The sequence below is a fragment of the Sphaerodactylus townsendi genome, linkage group LG06 (genome assembly GCF_021028975.2).
Source record: "Sphaerodactylus townsendi isolate TG3544 linkage group LG06, MPM_Stown_v2.3, whole genome shotgun sequence".
In the NCBI taxonomy this organism is placed as follows: Eukaryota; Metazoa; Chordata; class Lepidosauria; order Squamata; family Sphaerodactylidae; genus Sphaerodactylus; species Sphaerodactylus townsendi.
This window is the reverse complement of record NC_059430.1, coordinates 119,123,067-119,141,288: the sequence shown is the minus strand read 5'-3', so window position 1 is coordinate 119,141,288 and position 18,222 is coordinate 119,123,067. Positions and strand designations below refer to the sequence as shown.

Here is an 18,222-nt window from a genome sequence, read left to right as displayed (position 1 = left end):
AGCCCTCCCTCTCCCAGCCCCCCTCATGCAGCACACAGAAACAAGATGGCTGAGCAAAGGGAAGGTTCTTGCAAGATTTCCGAGTGCGATTGAAGAAATCAGGGAGTTTTTTAGAATCCAAAGATCAGTATGTTGATCAGCTGTAGGATAAGATTTGGTTGTTGGACTTGGGCTTTTATTGTCAGTTTAACCCAAAAACTGAACAGCTGGAACGTTGAGCTTCAGGGGGAAGACAAACCTGTTTCCCAGATGATTATACCTGTGAACGTCTTCAAACGCAAATTGAATATATGGAAATTATGCTTTCAGAAGATTTTTTTTTGTCCATGAAGCAGGTGGTTGGAGATGGCAAATCTGACGACATTGTTTGAGAGCCACCCCACTACCCTGGAAGAACATTTCAGTGTCCGTTTCAAGCAGTTTATTGACTTTGAACCAGTAGTGATATTTTTTTTAATAATCCATCCATCCTTTCTTGCATAACTGCAGTGCCGATGCAGACTGAGAAAATATCTCAGGCACTATCTAACAAAATGAAATTTAGGCTAACACACTACAAAAATAATGCACAATTAATAATACATTTCCATGAAAGGGATGTTGGGAAGATTATGGATCCCAAAACATAACCTGTATTGAAAAACAGCGCCACAAAGATGTATTTTTGGATCCACTTCTATTGCAATTCTTTCAGCAATTAAATCAAAGCTAAAAACAGATCACGGTTGACAGACAGCCATTTGGATAGCTGCCTGCAAGCTGCCATGTCATCCTATATAGCCAGTTGTCAAAAGCTTGCAGATAATATGCAATGTCAGATCTCAAACTAGTCTGGTCAATTGTGTTTTATGCATTTGGCTTCCTCATAACTAGTGATTTCTGTGAGACATAAGGAGTCGAAAGCTTAACTCTGAATATGTCCTCTTGTCATGATCTGCCCATTTGATCCTTCCATGTCTCCTGTCTCCTGCTCAGGATGTAGGAACCCTTTTTCACATTCCCCCTTCCTGCTGTGCTTATATTTTTCTGCTTTGCTTCTCAGACCTTATCAGCTCATTAGATACCTGCTGTTGTAGCTCTGTTAGTAGGGTGTGGAATGTAGGTTGTTTTGACCCCTTGGGAGGGGGAAGGTTTCTTCTTCTCTGGACTGTGGAACTGAAGGGGTGCCATCCCCCTTTGGAACTGGTAGTAAGGGGTGGGATGACTCTATGCCCCTTCTGCAGCGCCCCCTGCCCCAGAACACCCCCGCCACAGCCCAACCACGCCTCCGCCCGGGATGTTGCACCCCCCCTCCCGTGGGCACTACGCCACTGCTGGTGATAGAAGTCTAGCTGCTCATTCCTGATGCTGTTTCACAATGAAGAAATCAACTGAATACGGAGTCTTGTTATTGAACAGTCCAGGGACGTGACACCTCCCCCCCACACACACACACACAGACACCCTTATTTTACAGTAGTCTGGCAAAGAAAGAAAAAAGGTAACAGCTTGCCCCAAACCAGCCCTCTTGCTTCCGATACAAGTGAAAAAATGAATTGAATTTCTGACTTAGTACACATTCTTAATATAACTGATGATGTATATTTGTTATATTTAAACTGTTTAATATTTGTGGTTTTCTTTGATCACAGAGAGAAGATGGGATGTAAATATTTAAATAAAAGTGAGTGTGTGGTTTTTATGGTTGGCACCACCTCTTTTAGCAACCACTTTGTGGTTGTCTCCACCTCTTCTGGCAGCCATTTGCGGTTGCGCCTGCCATCCCCTATCACAATCCTGAAGGTGCCCACAGATTAAAAAAGGTTGGGCACTCCCGCCATAGAGTTTTCAAGGCAAGAGATGTTCAGAGGTGGTTTGCCATTGCCTGCCTCAATATAGCAGCCCTGGACTTCTTAGTGGGTCCCATCCAAGTACTAAGCTGGAAGAAATAAACATTCTGTTCTCCTCGTGAGAAGCACAAAGAAGAAAGGGTGGTTACTCTAAATGGGTCTTTCCCACTACACTTGTTGACTTGGCCACAATCCACGCAACTACTTCTCTGAGAGGGTCCGAGTCCTAACAGTGAGAGAAGAGGATCCTCTACCCCATAGGTGTCAAACTCGAGGCCCTCCAGATGTTATGGACTACAGTTCCCATTATCCCCTGCCAGCATGATGCTGGCAGGGGATGATGGGAACTGTAGTCCATAACATCTGGAGGGCCACAAGTTTGACACCTGTGCTCTACCCTGTCTGTACCTCTGGAATGTCAGAAGATTTATTAATTCATTCAGAAGGGTTGCTTGTATTCATTCTATAAAACTTCAAGATGGCACAAACACAGAAGTTAAACCAGTCAACATACAGAAAGCCATTTACATGGTTAAAGCAAGCAAGATCAATTGCTAACAAAACAACACAACTGAAAGTCACGACTAAACTTGGAGTCTTTGGAATGCAGGTAAATCATTGCCTACTGGTGGAACAAAAGCAGCAAACGGGCCAGAATATCTCTAGGAAGAATCTTCCACGGCGTTGGTGCCACAACCCATATGTTCTTGCTTAGCACATTGATGCAAGGTGCTGATCTAAGAAAAGACACACAGGCTAGTGTTTCATTCCTTGACCTGACAATGGTGCAGAAAGAAATACACCCTACTGTGTGGGAACCCTGGAGGTTTACAGGTGACATATCGGTCTTCAGGCTTTGATCCAGTGGTTCTCACACTGAAGAGAGAGAAGAGTTTGGATTTATATCCCCCCTTTCTCGCCTGCAGGAGACTCAAAGGGGCTTACAATCTCCTTGCCCTTCCCACCTCACAACAAACACCCTGTGAGGTAGGTGGGGCTGAGAGAGCTCCGAGAAGCTGTGACTAGCCCAAGGTCACCCAGCTGGCGTGTGTGGGAGTGTACAGGCTAATCTGAATTCCCCAGATAAGCCTCCACAGCTCAGGCAGCAGAGCTGGGAATCAAACCCGGTTCCTCCAGATTAGATACACGAGCTCTTAACCTCCTACACCACTGCTGCTCCAAGACCCCAAACTGCATAGCAACCTGTGAGTCTCAAGGCTAACAGGGAGGGAAACAGGATGGGCAAGGGGGGAGACTTGATAAAAATTTGGGTTTCTGAACATAATTTGTGAAATGGCCAGGAAATTCAGCAGGTCGCTCTAAATACTGAATGTGAAAAAAATAACATGTTCATTGCTAATGGATATGAGGTTCCTGGGTGTTTTTTTTTTTTCCTGTACTGGAGAAGGATCATGGAGTTACTTTGAAATATTACCTCTTTGATCTTGGACAGGTGGGAATGCCTTTTCAGCAATGTTGCTATGCTGTGCTTTGCCGCATCTAAAAACAAGTCATGCTTTCCCCCTTTCAAAATGATTGGTTTATTTATATGCTAATTATGCAGGTTTAGTTTATAATTGACTTGTTTAATCTTTCGCTAAATGTATTTTATTTATCTAGCTTTTATGCCGCCCTTTCCCTCATGGGCTCAGAGCAGTTTCCAATAGAACATAGACAATGAAACGTAAATTACATTACGATTAAAATCTTAGCTGGCAGCTGGCCCATTCACCTTACATATAATACAATATGAAACCTTAAAATATCTTGTAGGAACAGAATTCCAAAATCCAGAAGGGAGGGGTAGGCGAGAGAGAGGATAGTTGAATGGTGGAAAGCGTAGCTGCCTCAGCTATAGGCCTGGTGGAACGGCTCTGGTGGATTCTGCACTGCGTAAATACATCTTCTTTAGGGCATTTTAAAAAGATCTGTTAACGGCAATTTGTATTCCCATAGTCGGAGAACACGGATTTTTTTTCCCCACCTGCTCTTGTCAGTTTCATAGTTGCACCTGACATTTTGTGTTCTGCAGCAAGATTCCCCACAGAGGTTTCCTCAGCTTGCAGCTCACCTGCATGCGATTTCGCTGAAAAAAGTAGATGAATAAAGTGTGTTTTGCCTAGCGATCCTGTGCACGTTTTTCCCCCTTTTTTGTTGTTATTTTGAGGGGGAAGTCTGCAAAGCTACAGCAACACAAAAACACGCAGCTTCTCTAGTCGCGTTGCCGTAGCCTTGCAGACATCCCCCTCAAAACAAAAGGAAAAACAACATGTCTGAGATTGCTAGGCACAACAAACTATTCATCTACTTTTTATAGCGAAGTCATATGCGAATGATCTGCCATCTCAGTTCACAAAAGGGTGGGCACAAGCGGCGGAAACGAAAGTAGGAGGTTTGGGTGGGAGAGATAAAGCATTCCCGGCTTGCTTGCTTGCGTTCGCTCAGCAGGCAGAAGATGTCTTCAACCCAGGTTGAGCGGGGGGGGGGGGGGGGGTGCTAGTTTAGCGATTTTTGAAAAACTGTTGAAATAAAATGGGCTGGAGTTGTTTTGGGGAAGAGAGCTGTGTGAAGTTCTTCCTCAAAACTCTTTATAACATCCTAAAGAGATTATATTTATGCTGGTGCAGAATCCGCCTCTGTCTTACAGGTCCTGTGAAATTGCGTCAAGTCCCACGGGGCCCTGGTCTCACTAGACAGAGCATTCCTCCAGGTTAAGGACAGGACTGTAAACACTATGGCTCTGATCGAGGTTAGCTGAATATCTTTCAGGTCAGGGATCTTCAGTAGATTTTTACTCACTGATTGTAGCATCTGTCAGGGGACTTACTGTGAAAGGCGGTCACGTGAACATGATGATCGCAGACCGTTGAGGGCTTTAAAGGTAAACACCAGAACCTTGAACCTAATTCAGTATTCCACCCAGCTGGTGGAGCAAAAGTTGTTGCCACAAGATCCCGGAGAGGACCTGCCTGAGTTGGTTTCTGTAGCAGGCCCCAGGGCAGTCCCTGATAGAGTGAGTCTAATCTAGAAGTTGCATGTACCACTGTGGCTATGTCAGTTTGGGACAGGTAGAGTGCCAATAATCTCGACTGGCAGAGATGACAGAAAGCCACATGTATAATTTGTGCCTCCATCAATAAGGAGACCTCAAGTATCACACCGAGATTCATGGCGGCCAGTGCAAGTATTAAACTGCATGTCATCAAGAGTCAGTGATTGGCAAGCCTCTCTTGTTCCTCCCTGACCCAGCCATAGGACCTCCATCTTAGATTAATTCAACTGCAACTGGCTCAGTTTCAACCATTTCACCATGGCCTCCAAGCAACTGGCCAAAACATCTGGATGACCGTCCATCAACAGAAATAGCTGGGTGTCATCAGTGTATTGATCAGTCTGGCAAGAGGCCACAAATAGATGTTAAATAACTAATAAATTAAATTAATAATAATATGTTAAATAACATATAGATGTTAAATAAAGAATCGTCCCTTGAGGGACCCCACACACCACATGAACAACAGCCCTCGTAAAATAATGATGTTGATTTGGGTCTGGAAACTCACTGGCTGCCAATGCACCTATCTCTAGACCAGCTTCTGTGAACCATTTTGGTCAACAACTGGGCCACAGAGTTGTGTACCCGCCGCAGATTCCAAGCCAGCTTTCTCCAGAAGAGTGCATTGCAAACTGAAAATTTCTGTTGATAAAGGTGACAATTGAACAGTTTCATCTTAACTATGTTGATGACAGAACTCTAAGGGGGTACAAGCCAGACTGATTTTTATTAATCACGTTCCGGCCCCTGGAGGTCAAGACTCAAACTGTGGGATGGGCATCTGTAACTGTATGAAGAGTAAAGAAGTTTATGGACTTCAGTGCTTCTAAGCATCAAGTGGAGTTTGAAGGAACTGGAATGACAGTGAGGAAACTGAAAATGTAATGGGAAAGCCATACCGGGCAGACTTCAAATGATAAAAATATATCTCACTAAGAGGGTGTTAGTGATACGTGGAACAGTCAAGCGAGCTAAAATGGGCCATGGTGGGTGGGGTTCATAAACTGAAGGTTGATTGGCTGCATTGGTGCCGAGTTTGGGATCCCCATGGGGGCAGGTTGGATATTCCGGTGGCCTTTGCCATCCTGTAAGTGGAAAGATGGCTCCCCAGGAACTGTGGTGGTCACACAAGGCATGCCGGTAATGACCATGATGTCCGGTTGCAAGGGAGGACTCGTTTCTTGCGAAGGTAGCCCTGGGGTACCAACCAAGGTCACTTTGCTGGCATAACTGACAGCCAGCTGCTCCAAGCGCCTCTTCTTGAAGAAAGCCTGGGTGGTGGCATGCAGTGGTTGGAGAAGACGCGGGAGGGGTTGCCCTGGGTGCAAGAAAAAATCAAAACCAGAACAGTCGGCAGGATCGTAGGCCGGTTGCTGAGATGCTTCACCCTCATTGGGCCAGGCAAAAGGGAAGGGGAGGGTGAAGTCCTCGGTTAGGACCCGGATAGCAAAGTCATCCTCTTTGCCAAATTCTTTGTAAGCTCTCTGGATGCTGTGGAAGTGTTCCTCCCATTTTTTCATGTCTCCATCATAGATGTCTGGAAAAGAGCCAGGGAGGGTCTGGACCAGCCTTGGGGGTGAAGAGGAAGAACCTGATAGGTTGTAGACCACTCCCGTCAGGGTGTTCGGTGGAGCCGCCTGGGTGAAGAGGGGAGACGGCAGCAACGGCAGTGGCGGTGGAAGCAGGAAGTCTTGTGAATTATTTTCTACCTCTCCCCCAGATTTGGAGCCGTTTCCTGGAAGAGGGAGGGGCTTACCCGGTTGCAATGGAGATGGAAGAGCAGGGTTCCCTCCAACGCCTGTGAGAACACAAACCCAAAGACATCAGGGATTAGTAGGACTGAGAAATGTGCTTGCTAATGGTAATTGCCTTTGGTGAGTATGATGGCCAACAACAGGAAGATCCCCTCCTTTCAAGTGGTGGGAGAGACTGGTTTATTTTCTTTAAAAAAGTTTTTTCATACTCTAATGCAAATGAGAGAAGACCTTTGCTCTCCCCCAAGCACCCACCACATGCCAGAGGAGTAAAGGAAGAGAGTTAATTGTATGAACTATGGTATGAATGGCTGTGGCTTCCTTCGCAGGAGGACCTAACTAGTATTAACAGAGCAGGAGGTCTGCGGGGCTATCAAGAAGAGGCACATTTTGGTCAGAGAGTTTCCAACAGATGCTAGAGGAGGCAGGAAGCTAAGTTGTTCCACGATCTTTCGGAATTACCTGTGGATATTAGATTAATTGCTTAGCCCGAATACCTTTATCTCCTGGTTGAGGCCTGGTGAAGTAAAGCAATCTAACGCCAACTGGAGTGCCGATGCCCTGCCTTCTGCCTTGGGAACTTTGGGCGCCACCGCTGGAATTTACATAAAGAAAGGAAATGCCCGTGATGGCAACGGTTTAACTGTGGAAACAGAATCCTCATATGCTGTTGACCCGATTGTGCTTTTTAGCGGAAGTCGGAATGGGGAAGAAGCACATAATCCCCTTCCTGCATGGAAGTGAGGCATTATCAGATAAACAGAAGGTTAAACAGCCCACAACACTATGAGCTGTTGGAAGCCCGGGTGGCTTCAGAAATTTTACGAATAGTGTTACGTTTGAACTCATGCAGAAGTTGTAAAGAAGCGTTGTATTATCTTTGCAATGTCAGTAATTGGCTTAAACTGTTTATATGCCAACGCGAAGATTTATTCTAAATAGAGAGTCAAAGAGATAGTGAGTTGCAAAATGATTGGTACTCAGAACTTTAAAGAATGGATCTGAAATCTCCCACTGCGCACCATTGCAGGGCTTTCCAGGGGACATGGCGGCAGTGCTGGTCACACAACCTTGGCCCTAGCTAGTATTTTGTTGAGAGGCCTCGAAGAAGAAGAAGGAGGAGGAGGAGGAGGAAGAGGAGGATGAGTTTGGATTTATATCCCCCCTTTCTCTCCTGCAGGAGACTCAAAGGGGCTTACAATCTCCTTGCCCTTCCCCCCTCACAACAAACACCCTGCGAGGTAAGTGGGGCTGAGAGAGCTCCGAGAAGGTGTGACTAGCCCAAGGTCACCCAGCTGGCGTGTGTGGGAGTGTACAGGCTAATCTGAATTCCCCAGATAAGCCTCCACAGGCGGCAGAGCTGGGAATCAAACCTGGTTCCTCCAGATTAGATACACGAGCTCTTAACCTCCTACGCCACTGCTGCTCCTGAGAAACACCAAGCTCATGATGCAGAGGCAGGCAATGGCAAACCACCTCCAAATGTCTCTTGCCTTGGAAACCCTACCAAATCTCCATCAGTTAGTTGTGACTTCATGGCAATTTTACAAAAAAAAAAGTTAGCCTAACCAATATCTGTGGACCTCTGAGTGAACAATATTAAAAGAGAATGAACTGAACCAGAATAAAACGTTGTCCTGGGAAGACCGGCACGTGTCCAGCAGCAGCAGCCATTCTTTGGGGTCAATCACCATTTCCCAATGAATCCCAGGTCATTTTCTTGGCTGTCTTGTGCCAGTAGAGAGCCACTGTTGGTCTAGTGGTTGAAACATCAGACTAGGATTTAAGGGACCCAGGTGACACAGTTGTGTCACCAAGTGAAGAGACCATCCACAGGCTCCACCGGGACACCCACCTTTTTCTTCATACCTCTTGGCTTTGAGTTGGCAGCTGGCACCACCTCAGGGATGCCAGCTTGCAGGTGAGACCTGGGGATCCTCTGGAATAACAGCTCATCAGACTACAGAAATGGCAAGCTCGGCTTGCTGGAGATGGGGCAAATTCCATGTGGCACTAACCTGCACCCTGAGACTCCCTGTCACTACCGAACGGCTCCATCCTGAAATCTCCAGGAGTTCCTCAACCTGGATCTGTCAATCCTGCCTCCCATCCCCTGCTAGCGACTAGGGGACAACCTGGCAACTATTTGTGGTGTTGACCCTGGGTCTCTTCTTGATATCACACCTATTTTTCCCCCTCTGGGTGTTTGTGGGGACCCCTCTCCCTGGTTCTTGCATTGTTCCACCAAGTCCTTTTCACCTGGAAGTTGTGATAAGTTATCCAAGGTCTCTGAGGCTAAGGAGGCCATTGTCTGAGGTTGCCATGGTAGAGGGGTGGGGAGGACCATTGTTGACCATGGTCTCCCAGGAAACTACAATGGCTCTGTGATGACACCACAGAAGAGAAATGGAAAGATAAAAGGGAGACAGCGATTTCGTTCTTGAATGAGGAACATGGCTCTTCATTTTCCCTACAGCCATCTTCACTGTTCAGGAAAACCATCCATGGAAAGGTTCCACTTGAAGCTGTCACATAAAGCCACCTTAGATAAATAGGTCTATCTACCTCAGCATGGACTATAGTAGTAGCCAGGGGCTGTATCTTGGTAGATTAAAAGATTCCACTGGGGATCTTTTAATGTAGAGGTGGATCCAAGGGTCTTAGCCTTGCAAAGCAGAGCTCTGTCACCAAGTAGCATGTTCTTGACCTTATCCTTTGGAATTTTTGCACCTCTTCCTTGTTTGAGTACCTAGAAATTGGGTTGGATCCAACCAACCTTTTTGTTCAGTTCTGACCTGATTTTCCTCTGTAATACAACTCCTTCTCCCAATTTCCCATGATGTTTCTCACCATGATTCCCAGTTGAGCCTTTTTTAACCAGTTAAAGACGCTCTCCTCCTTTTTCACCAGTGGAAAAAAACTAGCTGGATCCAACCTGTTGCTCTGGGTCTTTACTGGGGACCAAGTGACCACTCGTGTCTCTCCATATAGGCCATGATAAGCAACTGACAATAAAACTCTTGGGTCCCAATGAGGGGTTTCTAATCCAAATGGTTCGTTCAGAGTCAGTGAAAAATTTCAAGACAGCATTATTGTGTCATGGTCAAGGAATCCTTCCTAATTACAGAGCCACAAAGCATTCTCCTGAGACCCACCCCTCTAAATACATGGACCTACACATCATTTTGCATCACTGTTACATTGTCTCATCTTCCACTTCAAATATAACATGGCAACACAGTAGGTCCAATCACCTACTTTCATAGATCATGGTCTACTATGCAGGTCCAAAACTTGTAAACTGGAGGATATGAAGTTTGGTCTCTTCTCATCTGCGGCTGGTGATTCCATGTGTGCAGAGGCGTAGTGGGGCAAAATGGTGCCCCCATGCCTCCATGGTAGCTATGCAACCCCCTGCCCCCCATGCCATGTGGTAGCTATGCCCTCTGCACCCACTTACCTGAGCTGGTGCTGCACAGCCCAGGCTCCAGTGGGGGGAGGGCCTGTCTGTCTGTCCATCCGTCCATCCGGCTGGCTGGCTGGCTGGCTGGCTGCTCCATGTAGTGGCGTAGGAGGTTAAGAGCTCTTGTATCTAATCTGGAGGAACCAGGTTTGATTCCCAGCTCTGCCGCTTGAGCTGTGGAGGCTTATCTGGGGAATTCAGGTTAGCCTGTACACTCCCACACATGTCAGCTGGGTGACCTTGGGCTAGTCACAGCTTCTTGGAGCTCTCTCAGCCCCACCTACCTCACAGGGTGTTTGTTGTGAAGGGGGAAGGGCAAGGAGATTGTCAGCCCCTTTGAGTTTCTTCTTCTTCTTCTTCTTCTTCTTCTTCTTCTTCTTCTTCTTCTTCTTCTTCTTCTTCTTCTTCTTCTTCTTCTTCTTCTTCTTCTTCTTCTTCTTCTTCTTCTTCTTCTTCTTCTTCTTCAGCCTCCGGAGGCCTGCCATGGGTGGGTGGGTCAGAAGTGTGGGCGTGATTTTCTGCCCCCCCCCCAGTGATTCTTCAGGGGGCACCCAGGGCATTTGTCCCTGGATGACCCCATTACAGTTACACAACTGCATGTGCGTAATACATTTCTCTGCCTTTCGGCACATGGTTCTACTGAGATGTTCCACCTGGCCTTTGGTTGAGGCAGCCACGGCTTTTCCGCCCCCCATCTTGCTGGCCTCTCACTCTGCCCCTCTTCCTCCCCCACTATTGTTGGATTAATTTATGATGGGTGGGAAGAGGAAATAATTTTTAGGCAAATTTGCGGATGAAAATGGCACCCGATGTAATGAAATTGTCACCATCTTCTAGAATTGGTATGATCGTTGATGTCGTTTTAATGTTTCATTTATGCTTGCTACATTTTATATGGAATTTTGTATGTTTTAGCTGCCCAGGAAAAGGCAGGATAGCAAGTCTTATAAAATAAAATAAATAGCTAAAAAAACCCAGCACTTTAGGAAGTCAAGCACCCTTCCCAGCCAAAAGAACCAAAACAATTCTAATGCTTGGCTTGTCCCAAGGATTAATTTTTTCAACTGTTTAAACTCTTGGACACTGCACTCTCGTGAGTGTTCCTCCCCCCCCCCCACCCCCGTTAAGCTGGAAAGAGTGTTCCTGAGGCTGTAAAGACTTCCCTTGGAAGAAATGTTTTGTTTGGAGGATGGACTCAAAACCTCAATGTAGTTCCCCTGCCCGAAACCATGTTCTCCAAAGGCTCTATCCCCAAATCTCCTGGAATTTCCCAGCCCCAAGCTGGCAACCCTACGAAGTATGGTGATCACAGGCAAAATACAACGGACTCAAAATGGCTGCCACAGGAGGCAGAGCCAACCACAAAATAGCTTATCTGTCACACAGTAAGATCCTTGTGCTGCGGTGGCAGCTGCTGCACCACCTATCTAATCTCTGAGGGCCAATCAGAAGCATTGCTGGACAAAAGCTCCACCTGGCCCCATCCACTTTCTAAAAACACTTGGGGGTACCAGGAAAGGTGTTGGTTGGTACCAGGGCACCTGCGGGCACCATGTTGGTTTGGGGGCTCCTGTTCTAAATTTTGATGGAAGTAATTAGAACACACAGTTACTATGTTCTGATGCATTTGTATTCAGGGCAAAGAGGACTGCCACCACCCTTAGATAATCTGTCTATTGTCACCGAACCTGAACAGTTTACCAGAAGTGGAGGAACTGGGTTCCTGTTGTGGACTGTTTTGTCACAAAATGCAAGTGAGCACAAAGCACGTTTTGTGTCTGGGTGATGCTCAGTCAGCTGCGTGACTTGATTCTTCCTTCCAAGATCTGCTTAGATTGTCTGCCAAAGAAGCCATTCTCTTGGTGTTTAGAAAGGGACAGGATCAAAGGACCTTATTAGCTTTTTATCAATGTGACAGCAAACCCTGGGAGAAGTTGGCCTCTGGGTCAGCAGGCAAGGTTGCCTCAATCATCGACGAGTTTTGTAAGTCAGTTGGTACCAGACATAGAATTAGGCATCATTTGGCAAATTGTTTTGCAACTTCCCAGCAACAGGAGCCAACACCACCTTTGGATTTTGCATCCAAGCTAAGGCGAATCCCGGTAGTTGGAAACTAGCCTGCAAAATTAGAAACTTTCAGGGAAAAATGCTTTTAAAAAAGGACTCTTTTCCGTTTTTTTTTAAATTTGCAATCAGTTGTCTTCAAAGACACGAACACATGATATTAGAATTGTATTTGATTCTCATATTGTGTGTTCGCGTCTTCGGAGACACCTCATCGAAACTAAAACAACTCCCTCCCTCCCAAAAACTATATATTGCTAGAATCAGCAAGAAACACTGTTGATCATATACTTTATAAGCTAAAAAGGTGGCCAGCAGCAATGCCTGCAGAGCAAACGTCCCGGGGCGAGTTTAGCGAATGGCAGGTGGAACGGAGGAGTCCAGTGGCAGAAAATGGCAGGCGCAATGAAGAGAGAAACTGAAAGTAAGTGGGGGGGAAAAACCACTGTCTCCTCTGACTTTTTTTTTGGCTGTGCTGCTGGACAAAAAATGAGGAGACAGGATTTTTTAAGACATCCCAGGATGTCTTATTTTGATTGTGCAGATGTAACCCCCATGCTCAGAATGGGTTGACCCAGTAAGGGGTTGGGACCTCATGTAGTTTGGAGGAGACAAGGCTACCAGACTCGGACATTGATTTCTATAAGCCCTTAACACCTTGTTAAGGGTTTCTTTTTGTGTTTGTAATGGGTGAGAGTTCTCCTGGAAACCTTCATCATGTTGAATCCTGTTCACCACGCCCTTGGAGTCGTCAGGAGCCAACCCACTTGCAAAGAAGAAATGGACTTGGCATTACAAGACTGTAAATATAAGGACTTGAAAATGCAACCTGAACAGGACCTTGAAGTGTGATGTTAAATGTTGATGTTTTATTTATTTATTTATTTATTTATTTATTATATTTGTAAACCGCCCCATCCCCTAAGGGCTCTGGGCGGTGAACAACAAACATTATAAACAATATAGCAATAATAATGTTATATGTTAAGAAAGTAAACTATTTTGTTTTTTTTAAATTTGTTGTTGCAAACTCATTCCAAGTTCTGCCCCACAGAACCCACAGTTAGCGGTTACACAGAGACATGCAGAGCACGGTTTTGTTATTTTGGTTGTGCAAGCATGTTTTTGTTAATATTTTGCAATTTCTCCATGTTACCACTAGGTGGCAGTCACAGACCTCTTTTGATGTATTAAAGACTGAAGAAAAAATGTTATTTCATTGCTGCATTCATACGCATTTCCACCCCGCCTCGTTCCGAGTGGTTTGTCCAATCAGTGTATTGTGGTTTCTTATAACTAGACAGTAGAGTGTACAGCATGGTGAAGATGGACCCTCACAACTCTGAAAAGCTCAGCTGATTCAGTCGCTGCGAACACGAAGAACAGGCAAAAATCAAAAAGTATGACTGCCCTGGATCAAAAGGAAAGAAAGCATTGCAGCTGGAGAGGGTCTAGGCAGCATGATGCCCTGTTGTTGGCATAGTGAATAAGAGTAAGGGGTTGTCGCCTCCTGGCATCCGAACAAAAGTGGCAAGAACCCCTGAGACATACTCTTTTTCTGAGCTGCCAAACACATTCTTGGACAACACTGTGTATGCTGCCCAGAAATATTCCAGAGGTCAGTTTCTGTTCCTGCTATATCGGGAGGCCTGCTGACCTTAGTAGTTCCCCACGAGACTGTTTCTCAGGTCCACTTGCTCTGGCTGAATGGGGCAGGCTGGCACACAAGGATCAGGACTTAGGAAAGCCCCAGAAAGGTTCTTGTACCCACTACCAGTGAGTACTGTCTTCAAGAAGATAATAAGAGCCCAGGGTGGTGAGCAGAGGAGGGGGCAGGAAGAGAAAGGCAGAGAGATCCCTGCTTGACTTGGCGGTGGTAGCTACTGTCTCAGTCCCAGGAGACAGCAGCGAAACGGGAATTGGCAACCAACAGAATTCTGGCCCAATCCTTACCCCAAGAGCGAATGAGCTCCCCTGCAGGTTGCAGAAGGGAACAGAAGCAGAAGAAACACAGAGCAAACCCATGAACAGGTATAGGGGTGGGCGGGCAGGCAGAAACAAATGGACAGGATCTGTTCAACAAAGTAATAAGACTTGCTTCTCTTTGTTTTGAGTACTCCTGCTGCCCTTTGGGGTTTAAATTCCATTGATACACACTTCTGTTCTCCTCACAAAACAGCTCACCTTCAGTTAAGCAGGAGGGGCTTTCCTTTGCTCCAGAGACTTTACAGACACTTTTGTGTGCAATCAAGTGATATCTTCAAATGAATGACCTTCGCTGCGCGGCGTATGCTTCCTTGCTTCCGCTGGCTGGGCAGCACCGTTTGTAGCTGGCTTCCTTCCTAGCGCCAGCGCCGCTTTAGCGCGAACATGCCATATCTTCACCGCTCCCCTCCCTCCCTCCCTCCCTCCCTCCCTCCCAAACGAGCCTGGAAAACACTTTGCGGTTTGGACCATCTCTTTGCTGAAGTTGGTGGAACGGAAAGATATTCTGGGATGAATAATGATCGCACATAAGCGCCGGAAATGGGAGCGGTATTGCTGGCTATGGGCGGAAGTACCGGTGGGATCCGTGGAGCAGTATTTTATCCAGATACCTGTCCTGATTTGCAGTACATACTTTGGACTATGTCATCAGACTCTCTGAATTTGGATATGTATATGGATTATGACTGACTTTGAGAACACTAGCTGATTGTCCAGTACACCGTCTGGACTATTTGCGAAAATTTCCCTAAGACCTAATCATAATAATAATGAATTAATATTATAGTGCTCACTAGATGTTTACAAGTTACGCTTACTGAATACACCTGTCAAACTGAGAAATGTGGGAGCCATATGCAGCCAAATGGAAATGGGAGAGAGACACCTATCTGTACTTATAACAGCATGTAGAGAAAACAGAGCATTCCCTCTGCAGTCACCTCTGGGACGATGCGTCGACGCCGTGTTTCAATGTTCTGGCGCGAGCAGGACTGGTGGCGGATACAATCTCTCTGACCTTTCCTCACGAACTGCTGCGTTGGATGGCGTTGACATCAGTGAAGGCTTTCAGTTTGGGCATTGGGGCTTGCAATGTCATAGATACATAAGACCGGCTCAGCCGCCTCCTCCCACCCACACCTGGGGAGGAGACATCACAGGTGACAACATGAAGCTCCACGTCGTGGCTGCCATTCTTTTTGCCTTGGCGCTTGGACCAAAGGAAACGGAGTCCCAGGTGAGGAGCATCAGCTTCTTGGAGAAAGGACACCATCAGCTTTTCATGGAGGAAGGCCCTTTCAGGGTGAAGGAGACACCTTTGGAAGGGCTGAGGGACTTTATCTAGTGTGGGAGAGAGCTGTGAAGATGAAGTGTTTCGTGTCCGTTCTTAAGACCGGGAGGATTCTAGTGATAGACGTAGACAGGAGAAAGCAGTCCTTTTCTGGTGGTATAATGTGTATGGGGAGGGCCTCAGAGGTGGGATCCAGCAGGTTTCTCACAGGTTCCCGAGAGTAGGTTACTAATTATTTGTGTGTGCCGAGAGGGGGTTACTAATTGGTGATTTTGCCACGTGATTTTTGCCTTAGTTACGCCCCTCCTCTCAGCAGTAGCGCGCAGAACTTGAAGCAGTCTAGCAGGAGGTGCACCGGCGTGCGTGGCAGCCTGCGCCTGCGTGCATTTGTTTCCCGCCCAAGGACCGGTGCAGCAGCTGCGTCCTTGCCACAGCCCTGCCCAGGAATGCCCCATCCCCAGAATGCCTGGCCATGCCCCTGTCGTGCCCCGCCCAGCCCCATTGGCGCTACACCACAGTTTGAATCCCACCACCTTGGGAACCTGTTACTAAAATTTTTGGATCCCACCACTGGAGGGCGTCCTCTTCACCCAACCCTGCCTGGCTGAACCCCCACTCAATGAGAGAACAGCGAGCAATCAGTCCCTGAACAGCTGGAGGTGAAGGCAAGGATGGCAAGCATACGGTGGTAGGAGGAAGCACTGCCATGGCACAGGTGGATGCTCAGGTGAACAGTGGGATGAGAAGTGCCCTCAGAAGTAAAGGGGCCAGCAACAGCCTAGGCTGAACCCAACAGGGCCAGAGGCGATATGGAGCTTGGTACAAATGGAAACCCAGATCTTCCTTTCTAAGGGACAAATTGGACATTACTGCGTTCTTATGGATGGTCAGGTGGAGGCAGGGATAGAAAACTTCTTCTGCTATTTTGTGGTCCCCCTTTGTTTGTCCTGTCCCATGACTCTCTGTTGTGGCTTTGGTCACCAGCAGGAATCCCAGGCTTCGGGATCCAGCAGGAATGACTGCACCCGGGGTCAGAGGGCTGCATAGAACCAGACCCAGGGAGCAGAGGTTGGGATGGCTTGCAAAGAGGCTGGACTGAAAATGGGGAAGGAGATAAGAAGGCAGGTGCCTGGATGGCTGGGGAGCAGAAAGGCTGGCTGGTTCTGGAGGTGGAAGAGCCATGTGGCCAAGGAGAGCCAGGTTGTGGGTCCGGCTCCATTATGAGACCAGAGGACAGGTGACCAAAGCCACAACAGAGAGTCATGGGACAGGACAAGCAAAGGGGGACCACAAAATAGCAGAAGAGGTTTTCTATCCCTGCCTCCACCTGACCATCCATAAGAACGCAGTAATGTCCAATTTGTCCCTTAGGGCGATTCCGCACACGAGTAAAATAGGTTCGACCCAGTTCCCTGAGAAAGGTACTAACCTAGGTCGAAGCCATTGTTGTTCCCCACTGCAACCAGCTTGGTCCCAGCTCGGAGGGCGGAATCATCCTGTGCCTCTTCGCTGCTCCGTTCCGATTGGCTACTGTTCTACGGCCATGTTCCGTCTATCCCCACGCACATTATAAAAAAAACTGCCACAGGAATGGAGGGACGAAGGTGGCGTTTTTTGATTGGCCAGCTGTACGCATGCCCAAAACACTCAGCTGTGATTGGCTGATTGGGGGACTCCTGGCACCAGAGTTTCCGCACTTTACTGGAATCGAGCTGAGTTTGAGCGTGGTTCCCTGAAAAAGTAGTAGTTCCCAACTGGAGTCGGAAATTTGACCGTTACACGGGGCGAAGCTGGTACAAAACCACGTCGATCCCGGTGGTTGTGCGGAGCACTTAGGTCGAACGCAGCTCGAACTTAGGTTGATAACCCAAGTGCAGAATCGACCTTAGAGAGGAAGATCTGGGTTTCCATTTGTACCAAGCTCCTTATCGCCTTCTTCGCTGCCGGTGAGGTCAGGCGAAGCTGCCTCCCACACTCACGAAGCTGCCGTCTGCTGAATCCAACCATTAGTCCATCTGTATTGCCCACTCAGGCTGGCAGCCGCTCTCCAGCATCTCAGGCAGAGGTCTTTCACATCACCTGATGTGCCGGGGATTGAACCTGGGACCTTCTGCGCTTCAAGCAGACACTCTACTGTGGCCTCTTCCCAGTTAGCATCAGGAAAATATCTCAGCTTTACGTGCTCTGCTAACAGAATCGTACTGAAATTACTGGCAGGCAGAGGTAGTGTAAAGCCTATTGAAGCTTGGCTAAAACCCAGTGTGTGTGTGTGTGTGTGGGGGGGGGATTCCCATTCTTTTCCCTTGAAAGAAGGCGCCTTGCATGTGAATCACCACTAGATGGCAGCAAAGACAAGGAGACAGAAATTGCAGCAGAAAACAGAAGTTGTGGTAGAATTAAAACTCCTTCGACTTCGGTGAATTAGCAACCCTGGTTGTATTGCAATTTTAAAAAGTCCACTTATTAATAGGGTTTTGTTTTCCTCTGAAGAAGTGAGTTTTGACTCACGAAACCTTATACCCTCAAAAAACGTGTTGGTTTGGAAACCCATAAACTCTGGGAACCCATGGAATTTGCCATTTTTTGTGGTGTTTTTTTTAAACTCCACAAATGTAATATGTTGAGAGGTGAAAAATACCTCATGAGGTTTCCTTTTTAGAAAGAGCTGCTCCAGAAAAAAGTTCTCAAGTATTTTAGATGCTTTTAATGTCTTCCTTTCAAGCTCATGGAAATGTAGGCTATTATTATTTTATTTAATTACAAAATGTATATCCCTCCTC

General features: G+C 46.9%; 1 protein-coding gene across 7 annotated transcripts in view; it reads left to right on the top strand.

The window, feature by feature from the left end:
- Positions 1-15,294: 15,294 nt before the first annotated feature.
- LOC125435016 (collagen alpha-1(II) chain-like) overlaps positions 15,295-18,222 on the top strand; it is a 45,396-nt gene continuing 42,468 nt past the window's right edge. For all 7 annotated transcript variants that reach the window (XM_048500977.1, XM_048500978.1, XM_048500981.1 and 4 more), the window contains exon 1: positions 15,295-15,388. In XM_048500977.1, coding sequence (XP_048356934.1) covers positions 15,320-15,388 — 69 coding nt within the window. In that variant the 5' untranslated portion in view covers positions 15,295-15,319. The remainder of the gene's footprint in view (positions 15,389-18,222) is intronic.